The sequence below is a fragment of the Callorhinchus milii genome, unplaced genomic scaffold (assembly GCF_018977255.1).
Source record: "Callorhinchus milii isolate IMCB2004 unplaced genomic scaffold, IMCB_Cmil_1.0 Scaffold1, whole genome shotgun sequence".
Taxonomy (NCBI): domain Eukaryota; kingdom Metazoa; phylum Chordata; class Chondrichthyes; order Chimaeriformes; family Callorhinchidae; genus Callorhinchus; species Callorhinchus milii.
This window is the reverse complement of record NW_024704742.1, coordinates 67,206,684-67,230,806: the sequence shown is the minus strand read 5'-3', so window position 1 is coordinate 67,230,806 and position 24,123 is coordinate 67,206,684. Positions and strand designations below refer to the sequence as shown.

The following is a 24,123-nucleotide window of genomic DNA, read 5'->3' as shown; positions in this document are numbered from 1 at the left end:
ATTTTGCCCTCCTTACAAGCACACTCAGTGGTACTCCCACAAGAGAATAAATGTGTGTATGGAGGGTGGGGGGAAGATGGTTCTTGGCCTTTAAAGATATCATCACAATTATAAGTAATTCAAGGAAGGGTTTTGTTGTTTCCACCTCCAAATGTACTCACACCATCTTCCTGAAGCTATATATTTCTCTAATGGTTTGGTGCCAAGAGTGCCCTTACCCCAAACCTGACTCTCGTGGCATGTCTTCATGTGTGTGTACATAAAGTGAGTGTCAGAAGAGTGATTTGACTGTGGGCTTCTCACAATTTATGGGCTTATTCTATGTTGTCCTCACCAGTAGGCGTTCACAATCCAACGGGTTCACTGGACAGTATTGATTAATCGGGACACTATCCAAAGTGGGGCTTTTTCCAATTTTCCATGAATCCTGTTCCTTTGTGAAGGAAAAGATTTGCTGGAGCACCACATTGGCCAATACCAACAAACATATTGGGCCTTGGAATCACATAGGCTAAGCTGACACCCCAATGAATGCTGGGGGGGTGGTGAGGATGTTGCATTGTCGGAGGTGCCGCCCTCACATGAGACGTTAAACCCAGGTCCAGTCTGCCGTTCAGGTGGATGTTAAAGATTCATGGCTCTATTCAAAAATAGAAGGGAGTTTCTCCTGGTATCCTGGCTAATAATCCCTCAAGTAAAACTATTCATTTACTGCAGGGTTGTTTGTGGGACACTGCTGTGTGCAAATTGGCTGTCGCATTTGCCCATAAATAATCACTCCACTTCACAGTAAATCCTATGAAGCGCTTTGGGACATCCTCCTGATGTGCAAGGATGATTATTATTATTTTAGTGTTATTATTAATAAACATACTTGCGCAAATCATTCTGCAGGAAAGCTGCAATCACTACTGGGATCTTGGTGAATACACTCAGTTGCCATCACTCAACCAAATGGTAGAAATGACAAGGATGTTGGAGCCTGCTATTTTCTATCGATTCCCCGATTCCCTTTGTGTAACCATGCATTTTTAACATCAAACAAAGCAAACTAGTGTTCCTTCTTCACAATATGATGGAGGGTAACCACTTTTGAAAAGTTTTCCAGAAAAAGGAGGGCAGGACATAAAGAGATTTTCCCATGAAAGTCCACATCGTTAAAATCACTATGTTCAGTGTCAAGAGGGATGTTTCCCCCTAAGAGCACAGCGTGACTAGGTTCTTATAAACAATCAGAGTGGAGGATGACCAGAGGAAATAGCTTCTCTGTATCTACCCTATCAAATCCCTTTATCATCTTAAACACTTCAATCAAATCACCCCTCAACCTTCTAAACTCAAGGGAATAAAATCTAAGTTTATGCAGCTTTTCCTCGTAACTAACATCAACAACAAAATTATATTTATAGAGCGCCTTTCACGTCGGGAGGACATCCCAAAGTACTGCAAATCTCCCAAAACTTAACCCTTTTAGGCCTGGTAACATCCCAGTGAGCCTGCGCTGCACCCCTCCAGGGCCAATATATCTTTCCTGAGATGTGGTGCCCAAAACTGAACGCACTCTCCAGATGGGGTCTGACTAACGCTCTATACAACTGAAGCTTCATTTCTTCCCCTTTGTATTCCAGGCCTCGAGATAAAAGCCAACATTCCATTCACCTTTTTGATTACTTTTTGCACGTGGGAACTAGTTTTTAGTGATTTGTGGATATGGCCACCTTTTGCTCCTCCACAGTTCTTAGTCTCTCTTCATAAAGAAAATATTCTGCTTCATCTTTTTTTCAATCCATAGTGGATGAGCTTGCACTTCCCTACATTGAACTTCCCAACACAACAGCCAGACCAAAGATATGACAGGTTTCATCAACTGAGAAAAAAATTATTTTAACCTTTAAATTGTGAGCACTAAACATTCCCTGTACAACCACAAGTTTCTTAAAGGGACAGTAATCCCAGGTATTTTTCCACCTAGGATGATGGCAACATTTTTCTTGTATTTGAGGACTGAACAAGCAGAAAGAATAATTTCTCAGAGGAAATTATGTATGAATTTCTCTAATTTCACTGTTGATTTCTTAAATGCTTTTTTTTGCATTTAGGTTAACCGAGTGGACAATTCTCCAGCTCACCCAACATCAACTTTGTACATCCACAGAGCCTTGAAGAGTGTAGGCTCCATACTTGGTGAATACTTTAGATATCTCTTTGAATGTCAGGGAATGTTTACTGATCACAATTTGAAGGTTAAAATAAATATTTTTTCAGTCGTCAAATCCTGTCGTTTTTTTGGTCCAGCTGTTATTTCCTAAGATTCAAACAGTTTGGATTCCTCCAGGGAAGGAAATAATTAGTTGGAGACCTACTGGTATTTTGCTGGATTTCTGCCCACTTAGCAGTTTGTTCCCTTCACAGATATTTCATTCTTTGTTTTAGTACTGCTACCTTGGAATGCAATTGTTCCCTTGATCTTCCAATACAGATCCCTGGATCAGAAGATCAAAAGAATAACTGGAATTAACAAGCTCCCTTGACGGTCTAGTGGGTAAAGGCAGTGCCCAGTGAGCACTAGGCCATACAGGCGAGAACGTTAGGCTTGAATTCCAGTCTGTGCTGAGTTAGCTAATCTCAGCCGACACAGCAGTTGATACGCAAAAAAAACTTCAACATATCCGGTTTAAGGAGAGAAAGAAAAAAAAATCTGGAACACTTCCTTCTTCAAATTACTACCCAGAGACCCCCTACCTATGCCACCTATACCTATGCTACCTTAAAAACTGCCACCATCATGCCCACCCTGAAAAAACCCTCCCTTGATGCGTTGCAGCTATCAAGCTACCGGCCCATCTCCAACCTCCCCTTTCTCTCCAAGGTCCTGGAAAGAGTTGTCGCCTCCCAACTGCGCTCTTTCCTTTCCACCCATTCACTTTTCGAACCCCTTCAGTCAGGTTTCCGTGCTGCCCATAGCACAGAAACTGCCCTGGTCAAGGTCACCAATGATATCCTGACCATCTGTGACCAGGGCTCCCTCTGCCTCCTCGTCCTCCTCGACCTATCGGCAGCATTCGATACGGTCGACCACGCTATCCTACTCCACCGCTTGTCCTCCCACCTCAACCTTCAAGGCACTGTCCTTGAGTGGTTTAGGTCGTACCTTTCTCACCGTCTTCACTTTGTCTCGACGAATGGCTTCTCCTCCACCCCCGTACTGTCTCATGTGGTGTCCCTCAGGGCTCTGTCCTCGGTCCCCTCCTCTTCACCCTCTATATGCTCCCCCTTGGTGACATCATCCGCAGACATGGAGTTAACTTCCACATGTATGCGGATGACACCCAACTCTACCTTTCCTCCTCTACTCTCAACTCCACGACCACCGATGTCCTGACAGCCTGCCTGTCCGACATCGAGTCCTGGACGAGAGACAACTTTCTTCAGCTCAACGTGCGAAAAACCGAGGCCCTCCTGATTGGCTCACGTCAGCGCCTCCGCACCTCAGGCGCTGACACCATCAGCATCCAAGGCTGCACTCTCCACCTCTCAAAGCCAGTCAGGAACCTCGGCGTTTTGTTCGACCCTGAGCTGTCCTTTCTCCCTCACATCCGCACCACAACTGGCACCGCCTTCCATCACCTCCGGAACATCGCCAGACTACGGCATTACCTCACCCCTCACGCTGCTGAAACCCTGGTTCACGCCTTTGTCACCTCAAGGCTGGACTATGGGAACTCTCTCCTCGCCGGCCTTCCCGCCACCTCCCTCCACAAGCTGCAGGTCATTCAGAACTCTGCAGCTCGTGTACTGTCCCGCACCAGGCTTCGGGACCACATCACTCCCACCCTCGCTCGCCTCCACTGGCTCCCCATCCCCCAGAGGATTGATTTCAAGATCCTCATCCTCACCTACAAGGCCATTCACGGCCTTGCTCCCTCCTACCTCTCCAACCTACTATCCCCCTACCTACCTGCCCGTACCCTCCGTTCCTCCGGCTCCGGTCTGCTCCACGTCCCCCGCCCCAATCGCCCTACCATCGGTGGTCGGGCCTTCAGCCTCTCAGCCCCGAGGCTCTGGAACTCTATCCCCCAGTGCCTTCGCCGCTTCCTCCCTCTCCTCCTTCAAGGCCGGTCTCAAAACCTTTCTCTTTGACCGAGCCTTCAGCTCCCCTCTCGACTCTCTTCCCCTTCCTCGCTCCCTCCCTTCACTCCCCTCACCCTGACCATTTCCCCCGTCCTCGCTCCCTCCCTTCCCTCCCCTCACCCTGACCATTTCCCCCCTGCTCGGGTCATGACCCAACTGTGCAGCGCCTTGGGACGTCCTCCTGACGTGAAAGGCGCTTTATAAATGGAATCTTGTTGTTGTTGTTGTTGTTGAAAGGCTTGTGAGTAGATGTTATTTGAGGACATGAATGGGCTCAGCTGTAATGCCAACACTGTTGGATAGCCTGCCTCTACACCCTATCAAGGTTCAAATATTAATAATAGACAACAAAAATCAGAAGTCGCTGGGACACTCAGCAGGTCAGGCAGCATCTATGGAGAAAGGAAAGTGAGTAAACGTTTCGGGTCCACGATCCTTTGTCAGAACTGGGGCATGTAGGGAGAAAGTATGTAAGATCTACATTGAGATTCCACCATATTACAGCAACTTCCATTTATACAGCATCTTTCTCTTAAGAGAACATATGGAAATGCTTTGGAGACCATGTGGTTCCACCAAGCAAGGAGGGAAGCAGAAGTGGATATGAGGATGTTGACTGAAAGCACGGTCAAAAAAATGGGTTTGGGGAAAATTTTGAAATGAGGAAAACAAGGCAAAGGAACTGAGGAACTAATCGTAAACAAGTTTACTGTTTCACTGTCAGCATGATTTATAGTAACAGACAACCAAACTCAAATTTGGTAACATGGGAATAACGCTAAAGGTCAAAGATAGGGCTCTTGATATAGGACAACACTTGCTGAATATCTGCAACACTTTGGTGCTTAAAGCTTTTTGGCAGCTTCAGCTGTGCATGTCAGAGTAATTGTTTTTCCACTGAAGACGGGTGCCGAATTCCTTTACCACTGCACTTAAAATACCTTCACAGCACTCTACTTCTCCAGTTAGGAGAACCATACCCATCACACCTAAGGTTTGCAGTGTTGAGGTCATGGCTAACTCAGAGTCAGCCTTACATTATTGATCATCTAACAGTTCACCACCATAAATGTGAATTGAGTTAGATCCTACTTACCCCCACCCACCTGAGAAGGATCACTTAAACATAGTTTTCATTTTATTGACCCCAAAAAGGCAAATTTTTCAGAATTGAAACCTAAAAACTTTCAATTCCAAATCCAGCGCTCAATTGCTTAAACAACCCAACATATATTCTAGGCAATCCTTTCATTCTATGGGTTCCAGTAATATTCAGTTACTGTCATGTAAATATGTGGTAAACACTGATAAGTTATGTATTCAATTCACATTTATCATATCTGCATTTATCTGCAGAAATATAAGACACAAAACACTCTGAGCTTTCAATGCACGAGTCTGTTTAGGGTTGACAATCGAAAACAAAAGTGTGAAGCTTACCCATTCGTCCATCCTGGGGTGGACTGATTAATGATAGTCTTGTAGGACCCACAGACATCTCACACTGTACACAAGGCAAAAATATCAGTAAGCAAAGGAATTGCACAGAAAACAATTATAATCTATTAGATTAGCACTATGAATCCTTAATAGACATCAATAAATAAAGATCCGAATATGCACTGACATCAGGCGGTCAGCTCAGATAAAAGTTAGAACTCTTTGACTTCCAGACTTTCAAAGGTCACTTTACTTTAAACATGTTATCCTTCCACCCTTCTTGAATGCATCCAGTCAAATACATCGATACCGAGACTCCTCATGAGTATTATAGATACAATTTAGATTCATGATGAAATTTACTACTATAGTATCTATGAACAATATTCAAGCAACTGCATGGTGAATCTTAGCAGCCATCAGAGCTATCTGGAACCCAACTTGATAAGTGCTGCTGATCTCTCTGTGGTGCCGGTACCACAAACAAACCAAAAGCAGCCAAACAGAATGCAGAGGATACAATGAAAGTAGTTAAGCCATTTCATGCTGACCGGTCACCATGGCAATGATGGCAGTATTTTATAGTACATCACAAACTACACCTGGCAGTCTGTCATTTGGGGCTAAAAGAACATTAATAAAAATTATGTTTGTATGAAAGTTTAAAACTGAACATACATATTGTATGAATAGAATACTTTGTAAAAATACTGTATTTAATTCAATTGTTTTTGATATTGTATAAAGACTTGAAGGAGAATGGGGGTAAGGCAGGACAGTGTGATAGAATGAACACCTTGCTCTGAGAGCCAATGGGCTGAAAATGTCTATGATTCTTTAAATTCTTATTTTACTGAAAAAGAAGCAGAAAAATCATCTTGTTATTTGATTGCTATAGTTTATCATCCTCGTAAATTTGTAGATTAAATACATTTTACAACTTCCTTTGTGGGATCGTTTTTAGAAAACCGTCAATAACTCGCTGGAGCTTTGAAACTCATCTGAGAACCCCCATCGCCTCATTATGCACCATCATCAGTTTACCTTAGCAGTTTAAACATAATCACTACCTTGTGCCTGGATAGGTTGGTCAGCTCACAAATGGAATACATTTTACATTCACTGCATTATCAATGCATCTTTTAGTCATACCCTGAAAGTGGTGAGAGATGCCAACAATTTGAAATAGCAATACTCTCTGATTATATTTAAATGTTGGGTGGAAGGCAATTGGGACTTTGCATTCACTGGTAAACACTGTTAATTAAACATTATTTCCATTGTTACTTTCGTATATTATCAGGTTTCAGGTAGCCGAAACATGTTTATGAAATGTTATTCAGTAGATATATCAGGTTATTGTTTATGGTACAATACTACTGTATTTAATACTCTTCTGGGTGTCCCTTCAAAGACATAAAAGCCATAGAGAGGGTACAAAAGAAGATTCACTAGAATAGCATTAAGGTTGAGAGGGAATATAGAGAAACTGGGTCTGGTTTCACTAGGGCAGAAAAGGGAACTTAATAGAGGTGTTCATAAATTCAAAATTATGAGGGATTCTGATAAGGTAATTGGTCAGAGTCTATTCCCACCGGTAAACAGAGGGCATGAATTTAAGATCATTACCCAATAGGGAAAGGTTAGAATTTTAAAAATGAGTTTATTAGGACATGGAATACTGTACCAAAAACAGTGGTTGAAGCAGAATCTACAATAACCATTAAAAGGGAATTAGCAAAACATTCTGAAAAGGAAAAAGATAAAGGGTGTGAGGAAAAAGCAGGGGAACAGAACTGAAGAGAAGGCTCTCACTAAAAGCCGCCCGAAGCATGACGGGGCTGAACAGCCATTTTTCTTTACTGAAAATTCTATGATTTATCCCAAACTTCTGTAATTTTCAGTGATAGGCAAACCTACCTTTTCTGATGGACTCGGTCTTGGGTCAACCTCCATATTGTGCGACCTACTTGGAAGTAGTTTATGCAAATCAAATGACCTTTACTGATGCAATTTAGGCATTTAAGACGTTATAAATCCAATCTATTAATTCTAGCCTAATGCCGTTAATGTACAAGGTTTATACCTTAGGAATGAGGGTTTTTTTTTAGCATAAAGGCCACACTTTCTATTAAAAACAATCTTCCAAATCTTCCTCCATTTAACTCATTTGCTAATGGCATAATTAAGACCTTTCTAATGTGGGGCATCTTTCAGTTGCTAAAGGATATGGCTAAAGAGTAAGGCAATGGGATTAAAAGAGTTACTAAATTCTAATAAATTTGTGAAACAGGTTCAATGAGCTGAATGGTCTCCTGTTCCTATTTTCTATGTTTGGTTCTTCATTAACAATGAAAATCTGTACTGAGTCCAGCAGACTATTTGTGGATCTTTTTAGTTTCCAAACCAAGCTTGTGTCGTGTTACAGTTTCTTCACGAATGAGATGCCAAAGCATCTCAGAAACCGTAATATAAACAGACTTGATAAAATATTGTATGTAAGGAAAATGTGGAGGCACTGACACTTTAAAATGATCATTATGCAATGTAGAAAGAAAATATAAGCGGAGTCTCCTTGGAGCTGAATTCTAAGGTGACGTGCTTGGTGACGGAATGTCGGAATCGAGGCAGCCCTCTGTGGCGGTCTTGGTAGTCCGGTTCCTGAGCCAGACAGGTCTGCAGTATTCCAGGGCACAGCTAATGACAGCACAGCCAACCGAGCTCATTGGCAGGACCTGGAAGGCCAGACCAGTCACTGGGGCACAGTCACAGTCATCTCACTCAGCTCCTGTTAACCCTGCAAGTCAAAGCCTTAATAGAGTAGGGTGGCCCTAACTGAACAAGCAGCAGGAAAGCTTGCCAGGCAGCGATATCAATGGCAAACTATGTGGTTTTAGCCGGTTAGACTCCAGCAGTACCCCAACACACACTCTGAGATCCCCAAGCCTTGGCACTTGCCAACCTGTGCCTAATACTTTCCGGAATTAGGTAAGTAGGATGCGTCCCTCCAAGGAAATAGTGCACATTTCATTCCAGCAATCTATATCTGGGATTTCCATGTGTAGGTGGGATGCATCTGTTTTGGATACTCTTAAGCATTGTGATGGATTTGCGCATACGTCAGATCATTTTTGGCTGACCAAAAAATAGACATAAAATAAAATAGCTCTCAGTTTCACAGTATACATCAGAACCGAAACTGCAAGAACACATATTAAACAAATAGTAAAAGGCCAGAAGAATTTCCTATCTTTCTGCTGAACTGCAAGATTGTCTTATATAATTTCCTATATAAACTCCTGTTATATCTCTTAAGTGCAACATTTGAGAAAAATCAGAAGCATATTTTTGAATGCAACACATATTTACATACATTTCACCTGAGGATGGCCTGGAGTATGGAACTGCAGTATACATTGCTGACTTCGTTAAAGGTGCTACAGGGAAAGAAAACGTCTCAAGTCAATTTCTGAAGAAGACAGATGTACAGTTCATTTTCAAAATGACGTACACATTTTACAGCAAGAAGAATGGGGAAACCTATCTTAAAAAAAATTCAAAAATGATCAATTATTAAAAGGAAAACTAAATACAGGGAACAACTCAAATAATAGCAGCCAACATTTACAGGTGCAATTTGCTTTGTTAATCCTACAGTTCCAAGTTTACTTTCTCTAACCTGTTAAGCAAAAAAAACATTTAAAATGAAACCAATTCAAGAGAACTTAACAGAATTAAAGACCAATATTGCAATATACTACACAATATTACTGGACAATGAGAGTACATATGAGATTTGGATCTATTAAGCAACATGTGTAAGATGGCCTATATGCCAAGGAAATAAATGTATGTGCAAACCCTGGATTGTCCTGTGCTTTGAGACGTTTTCCCGACGTGAAAGGTGCTATAAATGTAAATTTGTTTTATTTAGATCATCACACAAAAACAAAAGAGCAGGTTTATGAGAATTGTTTTTCTTACATACTGTGTAAGACTATCAGAAATAGTGGTTGAAGCAGAATCCACAATTGTTCTTAAAAGTGCTTTGAGAAAAAAAACGGCATTGGCTATATTTTTCATTAATTTTCATTGGTTATGGGTGGCATTTCACAACAGTAACAAGAATGACAACTTAACCAAAACAAGGTATTTTGATGTGGTACATTGGCTGAGGGACTCATATGGATCATCAAATAAATAAAATCTAAAAAGAACAGCAAGTTGTTGTAGTACCAAATTGTAGCCTTTTGCAGCCGAGTACTACATTAATAAGTACTTCATAACATTTAATGTCAAAGTTATTTACAGAACTGAACAGCAAGTGGATGTAATGGTATGTAAGACAAAGTGGAAAAATAAGCACAAATGAGCGAAAGCAAACATAAATAGCAAGTTCACAGGACTGGTCTGCATTAACAAGGTCTATCCAATCTCATCCCTCCACTACACCCACCCTACATCCTCCCTAGCTTGTCTAATCGTTGTTCACTGCTTATTCCTCTAACACTGGGGATCATCCTCGTTGCTCTCCTCTGTCCTGCTTCTTGGTCATGGGCAGCCCCTCTGTGTCGTACTGACTAGAACTATATCGAGCATTCGAGGTGCATCCTGACCAGACCACTGTATAGCCTAAATATATCTGGGGAATCTAAACTCAACTGATTTAGCATTATAGCCCAGCATCCTGTTTGCCTTGTTATTGCTGTTCCTCCAGTCAGGAACTGTTTCAACATGTTTCATTAAGCACCTAGTATTATTTCATGGGTTTTTGTAAAGCTTATATCATGCAGATATATTAAAATGAAAGAATAACAAGTCAATCAAATCTACTCCCAGTTTAATCCTGCAAATACACACACTATACTTTACAGAAACACTCGAGCACCTTGAATGGCTTCAGCATATTAAGGCGACGTATCAAATGCAAAGATTATTGTAATTACATCCACTAAAAATATACAATTATGCATTTCTGGTATTGAATATTTAAAGCACTACAGTGAAGAATAATTTATTGGTTAACATTATTTTCCGAGAATGCTTAAAAACGCATGTTTTTTTAAAAAATCTGCAGAAATACAAGGACAATCCTCAGAGTCAATTCTCAAGAGTTAAATAAGAAAATGATGCACCTTTTACTTACATTGAACAAATTCCCTTAAGGAAGTTGAAGTAGATAATCGTGCTGTCTGTTGCCTGATATTAATAAGAAAAGTAAAATTATTTTCAATTTTTAATCAGATTTTCACTCATGAATTGCGAGTGTTATCAAGAGCATTCAAAGGACTTTCTTAATGTTACTAAATTTCAAGAGTTCTGCACATAGAGCATCTGAATGGAATTGGTGTTTGAAGCCAAGTTAATGAAAATTTTTGTGCTTAAAAGAAATGTCAGCCTTGGCTAAGCGGGTAGCATGCTCGCCTCTGACTCAGAGGATTTTGGGATCAAGGCCCACATCAGGACTTTGAGCTCATAATCTTGGTTGACTGGCTGGAGGAGCACTGCATTGTTAGATGTGCAGTCCTTCAGGTGAGATGTTAAACCGAGGTTCAGATGGTCTTTAAAAATCCCAAGGCCCTCTTCAAATAGTAGAGGGAGTTTCTCCTGGTGTCCTGGTTAATAACGCCCCAGGCCAAATTGGTCATTCACAATGTGACCAATGGAATATTGCTGTGAGCAAAATTGATCTACACAATACTTTGACACATTATGTCAACAAGAATTATTTTATTATTAGTCCATTTGTGGACAACTCCTTTGCTGAAAGATCCGAAGATAACTTTAGAAGCAAATCCATGGTCTTCTATTCTTTGTGGCTGCCAGATGCTAATCTGCCTGAGGCTTTGTACCTGCACTAATCCCTTTATCTAAAGAGCATATTTGCACTCTCTGTTAATCCAAGCATTAGTCCAGACAAGGACTGATAAATATGAGGTATTGGCAACCACAAAGATAATCATTGCTTTCAGCCTTGTTTCCGAGTTGGGTTTTCACTGCACCCAACAAGTAGAAACCTATAGCTTCAAATTGAAGGCCCTTCTGCTATAATTGGTGCTGCCTCAACCTTCAATTTAAACCTGAAAATATTTTTTTTTTCTCAGACAGATTAACAAGACTTCACTAGCAAGACTGTCCTGCGCTCAAGGAAAGCAGCAAGTGATTTGTGGAGTTCAATAAACCTTACCTTTGATGGTGCAAAGAATTTTCTAGTTGTGCAATGTAGTTCTGTTTTTCTACAAGTTCTCTGTAAAATGAACAAACAACACCTTTTTGAACCATGAATTTTGATCCCATAACAATTTGATAGCCAAAGGTTAAGTTTTGTGCTTGGTTTAGTATCAGTGATCTGTAGAATCAGAATTGTAATAATACAGCGCCTTATCACATCATTGAGACGTCTTAAAACGCTTGTAAACTGTAAAGTGGATTGACTGCACACTTTGCTGTGCGCAATTGGCTGCCGCATTTTTCCCGCAGTGTCCCACAAACAGTTATTGATGGAGCAACCAATTTTTTTTGAGGAATTATTACCCCCGGAAAGCAATTTACCAATCAACTAACAAGGTTCCTATTTATCGGCTTCAAAAACAGGTGTTTGGAGAAAGGAAACTTGTTTAAGGTTTCACCCCACCCAGGAATTTAACCCAGGTCCTTTCACTTGCGAGGCAAATGCGCTAACTACTACACTACAGTACTCCATTGTGTAATGGTTAGCAATTCAGTCCACTGTGTCTCTCCTAGCTTTCTGAAACAGCAATTAATTTAGTTGCACGCCTCTGGCCTTTCCCCATACATTTTACAAGTTATTTCAAATAGTTGTCTAACTCCCTTTTAGAAAAGGTACAGGCCAACCTTGTATAGAACAGGGTGGTTAAAGACTCCATTAACTCAGACCTCCATATTATAATGGGCATGCCAAAAGAAAAATAGCTGCCTTTGCATCTGGGTCATCAGATCGTCACTGACATCACTTCCGGTGTGTTGCATCACTTATGATATCAATTCCTGTGCACAGCGAGAAAGAGTCGCTGATGTCACTTCTTGAGCATAGTTATTTTGTTAGTGACCTGACCTTAACCTTGCGCACTCTATTTAAGAATTTACCAATATATACATGATTATAATAATAGTCCTTTGCATTTGATACAGCGCCTTATCAGACGTCTCAAAGCGCTCCACAGAATATACCATAAAATGAATTGAGTGTATACTTTGTGGGTGAAACCTGGTAGCCAATTACACTTCCACAAACATTCGTGGATTGAATAGCCAATTTTTTTTTAAGGAAGTATTACCCCCGAAAAGCAATCCGTAATCTGCTAACAATCAGGTTCTTACTTACTGCTAGGTAAACAGAGGCATGTGGAGTAAGGAAACTTGCCCAACGTTTCTCTCTACCCTGTGGGAATTGAACCCATGTCTCTCGCTTGCGAGGCGAGTGCTCTAACCACTAAGCTACAGGATTCCTGTATACATAGATGTGGAAAATACTATTCAAGCCAAGCAATATTATTCTCATTTACAAATGAGTGGCTACCTTGGTGTTGTCTGCTTCAACTGATGTTCAATGATAGCATTCGATATAATGCTCTCAAGTATTTTCCCCCTTACAGTTTCTACAGTTCTAACGTTCTACAGTTTCTTTATTCTCAAACATTCATCAGTCACTTTACATTATATTCTGTGATGCACTTTGAGTCGTCTAACGACGTGATAAGGCACTAACTCAAATGTAAGTGTTATTATTATATTATTATTTTCTTCCCTTTAAACTCTTTCAGCCCTATTCACTATCTCCCTAGAGTATGTCCACGTTGCCATGTTGGAGATAGAGGGGTCTTCTTGGATCTCCAGGGTCTCCAAGGAGGGAGTGCACATTGCATTCCAATGCACAGGGGTTTCCATGCATAGTTGGGCTGCATGGAACTCAGTTTGGTTTGGATACTCTTTAGCATGGTGATGGGTTTCCACCGTGTACACGAGGAACGTGCTAAAGATGCTAAAGATGAACCATGCTAAAGAGAGAAAAAATTACTATGTCCACGCAGTGTTCTTAATCACGTACAAAACCCCAAAAGATTTCAGCTGCAGAATCTACGACAAGGAATCTCCTACCTCTGCATTTGTTCTTTTCTTTCTGTAATTTGCTGTACATGTGCTTCTAACGTTGCATGCTAAAATTTTAAAAGAAATATTATCAATCATATTGCCTATGAACTAAAAGTACAAATCATATTATACTATCATTGTGATCTATCATCTTGCATGGCAAATAAAGAACAGTTGGGTACAAAGCATTAGATTATAAAAATAATTTGATATAGTGTCTAATCACGTCTTCGAGATGCTTCAAAGCGCTTTACAGAATATACTGTAAAGTGAACTGATTATTTATTTTGTGAGCGAAACTTGGCAGCTAATTGAACACAGCAGTGTCCCACAAATAGTTGTGGATTGAGTGACCAAATCATTATTATTTATTTATTTTCAAAGGGATTATTACCCCGGAAAGAGATTCGCCAATTGAGTTCCTAAATACTGCTGGGTAAACAGAGGTGTGTGGAGTAAGGAAACTTGCTAACGTTTCACCCTGCCTGGGAATCAAACTCAGATTTTCTTGTGAGGCAAGTGTTCTAACCAATACGTGGCAGGACTCCACCAGCACTCCAGATTGATCTGACGAGTCCCTCACCTTGTTTAATATTAAATTTGGCCACCTTGATCCATTAGATCAAGTGGTTTCATTACTCATAAACTTCTATCTTATATCTTCCACCTCGCACTCTCTTTATCCAGATTTAAATCTCACTTTAAAACCTACCTCTGTAACCACACCTAAAAAGTAGATGTGACCTTGGTTTAATATCTCACCCAAGGACAATATAACGCTCCCCATTCACCCAGAACCATGGGCTCAACCCACAACCTTCTGATCCAGAGAGGAAAAGTGCTACAACTGACACGGGCAAATACTGTATATACTGACATTCTACTTCAAGCAGAATGGATTAAAGTCTAAGAGAGACACATCTATGATTAATTATCTCAACTATAAGTCAGCATTTTTTTCTCCTAGTGTCCTGGCCCAACAATCCCTCAAATAAAATTGGTCTTCTCATGGCTGTTTGTGGGACATTGCGGTATGCAATTCGGCTGCCGAATTTGTCTACAAATACACAGTTCCTCCACTTCACTGTAAATCCTGTGAAGCAATGTGAAAGGTACTATATCAAATGTAAGGGTCATTATTATAATAATAGTCCTTGCATTTGATATAGTGCTTTTCACGTCTTCTTGACGTCTCAAAGCGCTTCACAGAATTACTGTAAAGTGAATTGATTGTATATTTGTGGGCAAAACGCGGCACAGCAGTGTCCCACGAACAATCGTGGATTGAAGTGACCAATTTTTTTTAGGGATTATTATCAGGGGTGTGGAGTAAGGAAACTTGCCCAAGGTTTCACCCTGCCGGGAATCAAACCCAGGTCTCTCGCTTGTGAGGCGAGTGCTCTATCTTAGGCTCCTATTCTGAATACAGAACCTACTGTGTGAAATCACTGATTAGTTAAGTTTAAAGTTAATGCACTAGTACTCTCTAATATAAAGCCAGCAATGCCTGGGCCAATAGCATGGGCCAATAGAAAAGTGCGGATATATTTGCCTCAAATTGTGGGGTAATTGCAGAGAATTTTGATAAATTTGCGAGGAATTGCGGAAAGTTGATTGGTGCTAATCAGAGATGCATTTTGTGAAACAACCCAGATTAAAACTATAGGCATATAATTCCTGAACATGCAGTTATGTTTAAAGTACTAAAAATATTAATTTGAATAGTACAGCACTTACCAAGAATTGGTCGCAGGAGCTTAGTTTAAGCCGGGCGAAGCCAATTTCCCACTGACGCCACTTCCACAATCCCAACACTCCCTACGCCGCGCATGCACGACCGGAGCCGCTCCAGCCACAGTAGCAGCATCGAGCAGACAGCGCGCAGAGGCCCAGTATAGGTTTGTGACGGAGGGGAGTGTTTATAGCGCGATTGTAGCGGAGAGCGTTTGTGGTGGATTCCACAGAGAAAGTGCATCCACACTTTTCTATTCGCCCAGCGCATTGCCCTGGTGATCTCCCTTTCTTTCTGTCTTTGTCTATCTGTCTTTTGTCTATCAATGATTGATCTTTATTCCCTGTTTCTACTGTTATAACAAGAAAGGCTTGCATTTTATAGCACCTTATTGTGTCGCTTTACAGTAATTGCTGTCATGACTAGCACCTTTTTTGTATGAAAACATGACATTTATTTTACACAAGTGAAGTCCCTCAAACCACAGGAGATGAATGTTCAATTTATCTGTGGCGATTAATTTGCAGAGATTAATATTGATGGAAATTCAAAGACCTTATTTACTTACGTTTTGTTTTTCACATGCACGCAAATGTCTTTTGTGTTTCTCTTGGAATTCCATAATCTAGAAATAACACGGAAGGCAGGGTGACTACAGAACCAATTATATGCATTCACAATAAGTCAGAAATGCTTGTTCAATAACATATGAAAAAAATATTACCTGTGTAAATTCGTTTATGTATCGCTCACAAACTTTCTCTGAGTCTGTAAAAAGTGCCTGAAGATCAGGATCCATCTATACAAAAAAAAACTAAACGTGTATTATTTAGCAGGAAAGCCATTCTGAATGAATCCCTACCAAGCCTTAAGAACATTCCTTGTAAATGTAATATATAGTCTACAGGCATAGACAGCAAAAAAGGTGAGACAGTTAGGTCAAGTCATTCAAGAAATCAACGTACACTGCATAAAATGCTCCTTACATTGCACCAACTGGTGCGGAACAAACAACATTTCAGCAGCAAGTGCAGCTGGGAGTTTATGCTATCCACTCAGATCACTAAGTAGTGGGACAAGGGAGTATGTAACCTGAAATATGCATGGAATGCTGCTTACCAGCGACCAGCTGTTGACATCTACAAAAGCTGTCCAGACAGACAGTCTTTTTCTATTTGAGACAACTGAAATGCTATTTGGTGCGCAGATTTTTTTAAATAAAATCTTGAAACAAACAGTTGAAAAGCAGGCTTAGAAAATGCATCTGACAATTGAGGCAGGAACGCTAGGAACGGAATGGTTAAAACACCATCACATGCTATCGCATGTTGTAAGGGTATGGTATCCCCAATCAATTCTGAAAGTAAGCCATTCAGACAATCACAAAGCTTTATTTTTAAATATTGAGTGAATTCACCACACACTGTAATAACTGTGAACATTATTGAATCCTTCTTGACGTTTGGGGGCTCCAAGAAAATAAAAGATCATTGTACATATTGGTTTGAAAAGACTCCTTTTTCCAAAGGCTGGAGTTGTACTATATGATGCTACATTTTCCTTTCCTAATGAAAAACAATATTTGTATGAAAGGAACAGTGGCCATTTCTACCTACAGACTGAAGAAAATAGCAGCCATTGCAGTATATATCACTGTTATCTCATTTATATGTAACAGGTGCAGCTCAGTCCCAAGATGGTACAGTACAACAACAACAAAATTACATTTATAGAGCGCCTTTCACGTCGGGAGGACGTCCCAAAGCGCTAAACAGTCAGGTGTTGGGGCCTGAGCATGGGGGAGGGGTGGTGTAGGGGTGAGGGAAGGCAGAGAGGTGGGAGGGAGACCAAAGGCACGGTCGAAGAGAAGGGTCTTGAGACCGGCCTTGAAGGAGTCAAGGGAGGAAGCGAGGTGAAGGGACTGTGGGAAGGAGTTCCAGAGTGTGGGGGGAGAGGCTGAAAGCCCGGCCACCGATGGTAGGGCGGGTCGGGCGGGAGACATGGAGCAGATCAGAGCCCGCTGAACGGAGAAAGCGGCCAGATTGATAGGGAGTCAGCAGGTCAGAGAGGTAGGAGGGGGCAGGGCCATAGATGCCCGCTCCCTACAGTATGCAGCCAAATAATGATCCAGTTCACTGCTTAGAGACAACCTTTTTCTACCTTAATGCAATATTCATCTCACCAGATAAGAAAATAACTTGATATATATCTTAATTATGTATCTGCATTTAAAAATATGTACCAAATATTTGCATAATTTACTTAAATAAAAGATATACACTCATGTCATAAAATGTAGTCAGATTTGTCACTGGTTTCTTACAACAATATTGCATTATAAGTGTTTTGGACCCGAGCTGCAGTTTGAGATTGGGGAGGGTGGAGGGCAGGGGGGGAAGCAGGGTGAGCGAAAGCACTGTGAAAGAGAAGGGTCTTGACATGGGTCTTGAAGGAGGCAAGGGAGGGGGCGAAGCGGAGGGACTGCGGGATGGAGTTCCAGAGGGTGGGGCCAGAGTGGCAGAAGTCCCGAATACCAATAATGGGGCGGGCAAGGCGAGGGACCTGAAGCAGGCTGGAGCCCGCTGAGCGGAGGGAGCGGGTAGGACGGTAGGGGGTTAGGAGGTTGCAGAGATAGGGGGGAGCAAAGCCACGGAGGCTTTAAAAGTGAGGACTAGGATCTTGAATGGTATCTTCTGTGTGATGGTAAGCCAGTGGAGTCGGGTGAGGATGGTGATAGAGTCACGGAACCTGGTGCGGGAGATGGCATGGGATGAAGAGTTAAACTTAAACTTCCCACTGATGTTTTAAAAGTCTGCAAGAAGTTCTACATATATATATATATACCTTGTCTGAGAGAAATAAGGTGCGGCAATCTGCTTTACAAACGCAGCATTTTTTCATACTTCCTAAAAGATAATCAAGCACAAGATCTAGAAAAACAGTGCACATATAGGAGACAAAAGTATTCAAAATGTATACAATATCTTTGTTGGCGTAGTGAAATATAGAATCATTTTTGAAAAAAATTGGGGGGGATATCTTTTTTGAGAAAATGCAAAATTCACAACTATTTTAAGGTGTTTTAAAAGGGAATGAAAGTCATGGGGAGTTACTACACCGAGACTCCAGCAGTACCTCAATATACACTCTGAGGTCCCCAAGCCTTGACTTTTGCCAACCTGCGCCTAATACTTTCTGGAATTAGGTAAGCAGGATGCATCCCTCCAGGGAGAGAGTGTGGATTCCATTTTAACAATCTAACTCTGGGATTTCCATGTGTAGGTGGGATAATAATAATAATCCTTGCATCTGATTTAGCGCTTTATCACGTCTTCAAGAGGTCTCAAAGCGCTTCACAGAATATACTGTAAAGTGAATTGACTGTATACCTTGTGGGCGAAGCGTGGCAACCAACTGCGCACACAGTGTCCCACAAACAGTTGTGGACTGAAGTGATTTAAAATATTATTATTATTTTTCTTTGAAGGAATTATTACCTCTGGAAAAGCGATCCACCAATCAACTAACAACCAGGTTCCAACTTACTGCTAGGTTAACAGAGGCGTGTGGAGTAAGGACTTGCCCGACAGTTCGCCTTGTTGGGAATCGAACCTAGGTCTCTCGCTTGCGAGGCAAGTGCTCCAACCACTGAGTTACAAGGATGCATGGAACTCTCAGTTTGGTTTGGATACTTTTAAGCATGGCTGATGGGTTTCTGCACGTGTCAGACAGCAGCTGACCAAAACCAATAGAAGCAATAAAACGGTCATTAAGATACATACCTGTAGCGATGAACGTTTCTTTAATCCATGGGATCCGTCTTTTCAACTGTTAAGCACCTCAATGACATCCCCAAAAGGTTTAAGGAACACAGTTGTGCAGCAGTAGCTGCAGTGAGCTGCTTTGAGATAACCATTTTGGACTGTCTGGGAGTGAACCACCAGAAATAACTCTTATTCTTATACTCATTTTAGTGCCTTTCACATCAGGTGGACATCTCAAAATGCTTCACAGTATATACTGTAAAGTGTAGCAACTGTATTTTGTGGTTGAATTTGTGCACAGCAAAGCACGATGTCAGCGAGTATGGAACAATACTAATCTGGCCTCGGGGTGGTTGGCATTGAATTGACTCACACTGAGCTCGCCTTCAATAGACAATTTGCCAGATCCCGGTCATCCTTTTAGTAATGCAGCAGAGCAGTCAGCATGTGCCAGGGATTAAAAACATTTGAGAATTTATTGTTCTGTATTTCAAAAATACTGTATTTTTTTCTTCTAAATCTAAGAGAGCACTTTGAACAGAAAATATTCCCCATGAAACATCCCTTCCCCTTTAGCATGTCAAAAATTAGACAAGAGGCACTATAAATCAATGCATTTTACACAAAATGCCAACTCTAGCCAACAGAACCTATAAGTTGTTGTTGCATAGAGGTGCATCAATTAGATGCTTATGAAAACATAAGCTCACTGAGCAGCTTGGGAAGAGTTGCCTTGCCATATAAAAAGGCAATCTCGCAGAACAAAGCTCCTAGTGGGATGCAAGAAAAATATTCGATCATAGCAGGAAGCTTGGTGAGGACAAGATTGTGTATAACCTTCAGGATTGCAGACATTCAAGATGAGAACCTATTATCCTGAGACCTCTGCTGTCTGCTGATAGAGAGTATGTAAGTCTGTGCTTTTCAATCTGTTGAGGTAGGTGACATCTAGGAGATTGGCACTCCTTTCAAACAATAAGTCATCTTGTTTAAAATAAATATTGTATTAGTTCATTCCTACCTTTCTTGAGGCATGCTTCACAGACAACATGTCCACAATTAGTAAGTGCAAAACTGCAGCAATTTGGTCTGGGCTGCTGAAAACAGAAGTTACAAAATATCCTGGGAGCCATGTTATCCAGATAATCTGAACAAGAAAAACAATTCAAATGCAATGTTTGAATACTAATTTCACAAGGCAATTCTTAAGTCTTTCTGATCTCAAATCAATAGGGCTGTCAGTAAACAACAATAACAAATTAACATATATATTGCCTTTTATGTTTCATGTTGGGAGGACCATCCCAAAGTTCTTGATAGTCGTGGCTTGGCACCCGAGCTGATGCTGGGAGCTGAGGAGGGTGGGGAGAGGAAAGATGACCAATAGGTTGAAAGTGTGATAGGTGGGTTGAAAGTTCGACTGCCAACAGTGGGGCAAGTGGGTGCTGGGGGGGGGGAGTGTGATGCAATATGAAGCACGCCAGTCACTGAGCGAAGGGAGCAGTTGGGTTGGTACTATTTGAGGAGGGTGCAGAGGCAAAATAATATTGAAAAAAAATCACTGCCAAGAAGAAAACTAAACATCTGCAAACAGTAGTTGCTGAAGTTGCTAGCAACCAAAACTGCATTTATTTGGATTAGCGAGTCTCCTGAGTTGAGTCCCACTCCCAATCATTAATCCTCCCTCCCAGGATGACCTTTACCACTCCCGGATAGTTTTGCTCACAGACAGCCAGGTTTCTAGGGAAAAAGGCATCTCTCAATTTATCAGTATATATGAATGCACTCAAATTAAGTTTCCGGCAAACAACCACTTACCTAAAACACAAAAAGTTACTAGTAATTCCAGGGCAAAATTTTGGGCAAGTGTGATTTTTTTTAGCATATATGCTATATTTCTTGCAATTTTTAATATACTTTTGGTCAAGAGACAACACTAATCCTGTTATTAATGGTTAATTTGGTGACATTAATATCAGTTCAACAATTCTGCTGCAGTTCAACAATTCTACAGCTCATGCTTTGCGATGTCTCAATGTCACAATTAAGCAAGGCGGTATAACAAATGCAACGATTATTGTTATTATTATGATAGAAATTACAGCAGTGTCGAAGGAGACTGAATTCCATAATTAGTCAGTATCGTCATTATTATTGTAGAATGCGACAAGGATGGTTGAAGGCAAACTAGATGGACCTTGGTCTCTTTTCGTCTAGCAATTCCTGTGCTCCTATGATTAAACCGATGCTGGATTTAGTTGGTGGCTCCAGGAGAAAACAGACACTTAAGTGTTTCTTTGTGCAGCTGCTGCGTTTATGAATCAAAATAAGGTTCTGTCCCACAGATTCAGGAAAAACTGCTGGAATCTTCACCCGATTAGCTTCCACCTAAACAACAGTGGACCCAGAGGTCTGAATTTCAGGTATAAGAACATAAGAACATAAGAAATAGGAGGAGTAGGCCACTCGGGCCCTAAGTCTGCCCCGCCATTTAATAAGATCATGGCTGATCTTCTAACCTAATTCCATTTACCCGCCGGGTAAACATTTTACCCAGAAAATGTTAACAGCAGTGTTGCTTTTAACATTTTCTGCTACTGCTGTTTAGCGAGCGGGTTACGTGAGAGCTCCACAAGTTTCTCTGCATCCTAAACTGGTGGTTAACATTAAGGGTAACTGTAAAGGCTTTTGAAAGAGAAAAGAGAAAAAAAGGGGAGGGACAATTTAGGATTGAAGGGGGAAAACTTGTATTTGAGAGTGAAAGAATTGTTGCACTACTGACCACATGTGTGGCATTTTATGTGGTTGCTTGTATTTACGGATTTTTTATTCTCAAAACCCCTTATCAAGCATGGCAAAATTCACTTTTCAAATTGGGATCTTCAACATCCACGTGAATAGGCAGAGAATATCCGTTTTTCATCCGAAATCGGACATAGTTGACAATGCAGCACTTAACCACTGGCAGCAGAGCCCTCAGCCACTCTGCTCCCAACCACTGGAATTCCATCCCCCAATCACTCTGCCTCGCCCCCTCCTTAGCCTCCTTTAAGTCCCGCCTCAAGACCCTCCTCTTCGACCATGCCATTGGTCACCCCCTTCCCCTCCCCTCCCTTCTCCCCCCCTGACTCCAGCTCGGGTCAGAAATACTGTACACTGTCCAGCACCTTGGGATATCCTCCCAACGTGAAAGACGCTATACAAATGTAATCTTGTTGTTGCTGTTAACCAGCAAGCACTGAATGGATTATGAAATGGAATAACAGTCCTAAATGGAATAAGTCCTAAAGGACTCGCCTCGCCCCTCCCTTGCCTCCTTCAAGACCCATCTCAAGACCCTCCTCCGATCGTGCTTTCGATCACCCTGCTTCCTCTCTGCCCTCTACCTTCCCCTCCATCCGAATCCCGACCCCCAGCTCGGGTCCGAAACACTGAATGTACAGCGCCTTGGGACGTCCTCCCGACGCGAAAGGTGCTATACAAATGTAATGTTGTTGTTGTTGTTGAATCCACAATCTCTAACTCAGAGGTGAGAATGCTACAAACTGAGACAAGCAAACTCTTCACTCCTTCTGTAATTCCTTCTGTAACTCTTTCTGCATCCTCTGACTGTGCTGGTCTCTTTAATTTATTATCACCAACATATGTGGCAGTCTTACAATTATTATTGTAATTAAATATATTTATTTATTAATTAATTACAATAAATGTATGGAAAAGGCTCCCTAGGGAGATAGTGGAACCAGAAAGTGTTGATTCTTTCAAAAGCAAATTAGATAAGATTTATTTTAGGAAATAATATCTTGGGATACAGTATATAGTTTGGGACATGACATATGCATGTGAATGCCAGGATGATGGAAGGCATACTGGATGGACCTTGGTCTTCTTTCATCTAGCAATTCTTATGTTCTTACATTCTTATTGACAGTGCCTTTTTGTAACAATTATATAAAATGCAAGCAAAACACAAATGCAAACGCTCTTTTCCCACCTTCAAACGAAATAGCATGAAAGGTACAGAGCCGTTTACAGATTACACGGGACAAAGGAATTTAGCCAATTGGTGCTTCTTGACTTAGGAAACTTCTAAAGGTTGCTGAGCTTAAATAAGAAAATCATTAACTTCTGCAAACATGGGAAACAAATTAGTTTGACAAGTATATTTTAGCTGGTGTGGCTACTGATAAACTGACCATATCTAAAACCTTGAAAGAGTTTGTGCCTGCAGATGCGAGATTCTCATTCTCCTTCAGCCACAAGGGTTGCTCAACATCTCAAGGGCACAAAATTGTCAAGATAAATGGAATTATCTTAAACTAAAATGTTTTCTGAAACACATTACTTTAAAATCCATTTTTGTGTGAAACTGAATTATTTCAACAGTTACAAAATACTGTTTTTTTTAACAGTTGTGAGTTAAGTTCAAGTAACTCAAAAACAGAGCTCAACTTCTGAGAATTTTGTTTGCTATTAGTTTAACTTTAGTGTTCTTGGCAAATGTCGCAATATATCAGCCCTTAACAATGGAAGTTAATCAGTAATACCCAAATATTCTAAAGACTGTTGAAAAAGCACAGCTCTGTACTGAACAGGGGATACTGGATGCTTGGTAATGGAAGTGTGGAAGAAAATAAGAGTAACAGAAGAAACAGTAGAATTGTGAGTTTGAGAGGGACAAGGTTATCAGCAAAATGGGATAGGGGTGGAGAAGCTGGGAGAGAGATGAGGGCCGAGGGGCTATGCCGATAGGGGAGATAACAAAAGGAATGTGTGGGACTGAAGACTGTGGGAAGGGATGTGTGGTAAGGTCTGCATTATGGAAGAGATGGAAATTAATCTGTGCTGACTAATTAGTCACTGGCGCAAAAATAGGCTGGCTTGGGATATAAGATCACTTATTAGACCATATGTGATCCAACATATGATCTAAAACCTTTAATT

The 24,123-nt window shown here is 41.0% G+C and overlaps 1 protein-coding gene across 1 annotated transcript in view; it reads right to left on the bottom strand.

Moving 5' to 3' along the window:
* LOC103181475 (probable E3 SUMO-protein ligase RNF212) overlaps positions 1 to 24,123 on the bottom strand; it is a 37,602-nt gene that overhangs the window by 11,600 nt on the left and 1,879 nt on the right. The window contains exons 2-11 of the mRNA XM_007897986.2: positions 20,201 to 20,326; positions 18,260 to 18,321; positions 16,140 to 16,214; positions 15,984 to 16,040; positions 13,690 to 13,748; positions 11,759 to 11,818; positions 10,718 to 10,770; positions 8,945 to 9,008; positions 7,492 to 7,537; positions 5,572 to 5,635 (exon numbers count right to left, since the gene is read on the bottom strand). Coding sequence (XP_007896177.2) covers positions 5,572 to 5,635; positions 7,492 to 7,537; positions 8,945 to 9,008; positions 10,718 to 10,770; positions 11,759 to 11,818; positions 13,690 to 13,748; positions 15,984 to 16,040; positions 16,140 to 16,214; positions 18,260 to 18,321; positions 20,201 to 20,326 — 666 coding nt within the window. The remainder of the gene's footprint in view (positions 1 to 5,571; positions 5,636 to 7,491; positions 7,538 to 8,944; positions 9,009 to 10,717; positions 10,771 to 11,758; positions 11,819 to 13,689; positions 13,749 to 15,983; positions 16,041 to 16,139; positions 16,215 to 18,259; positions 18,322 to 20,200; positions 20,327 to 24,123) is intronic.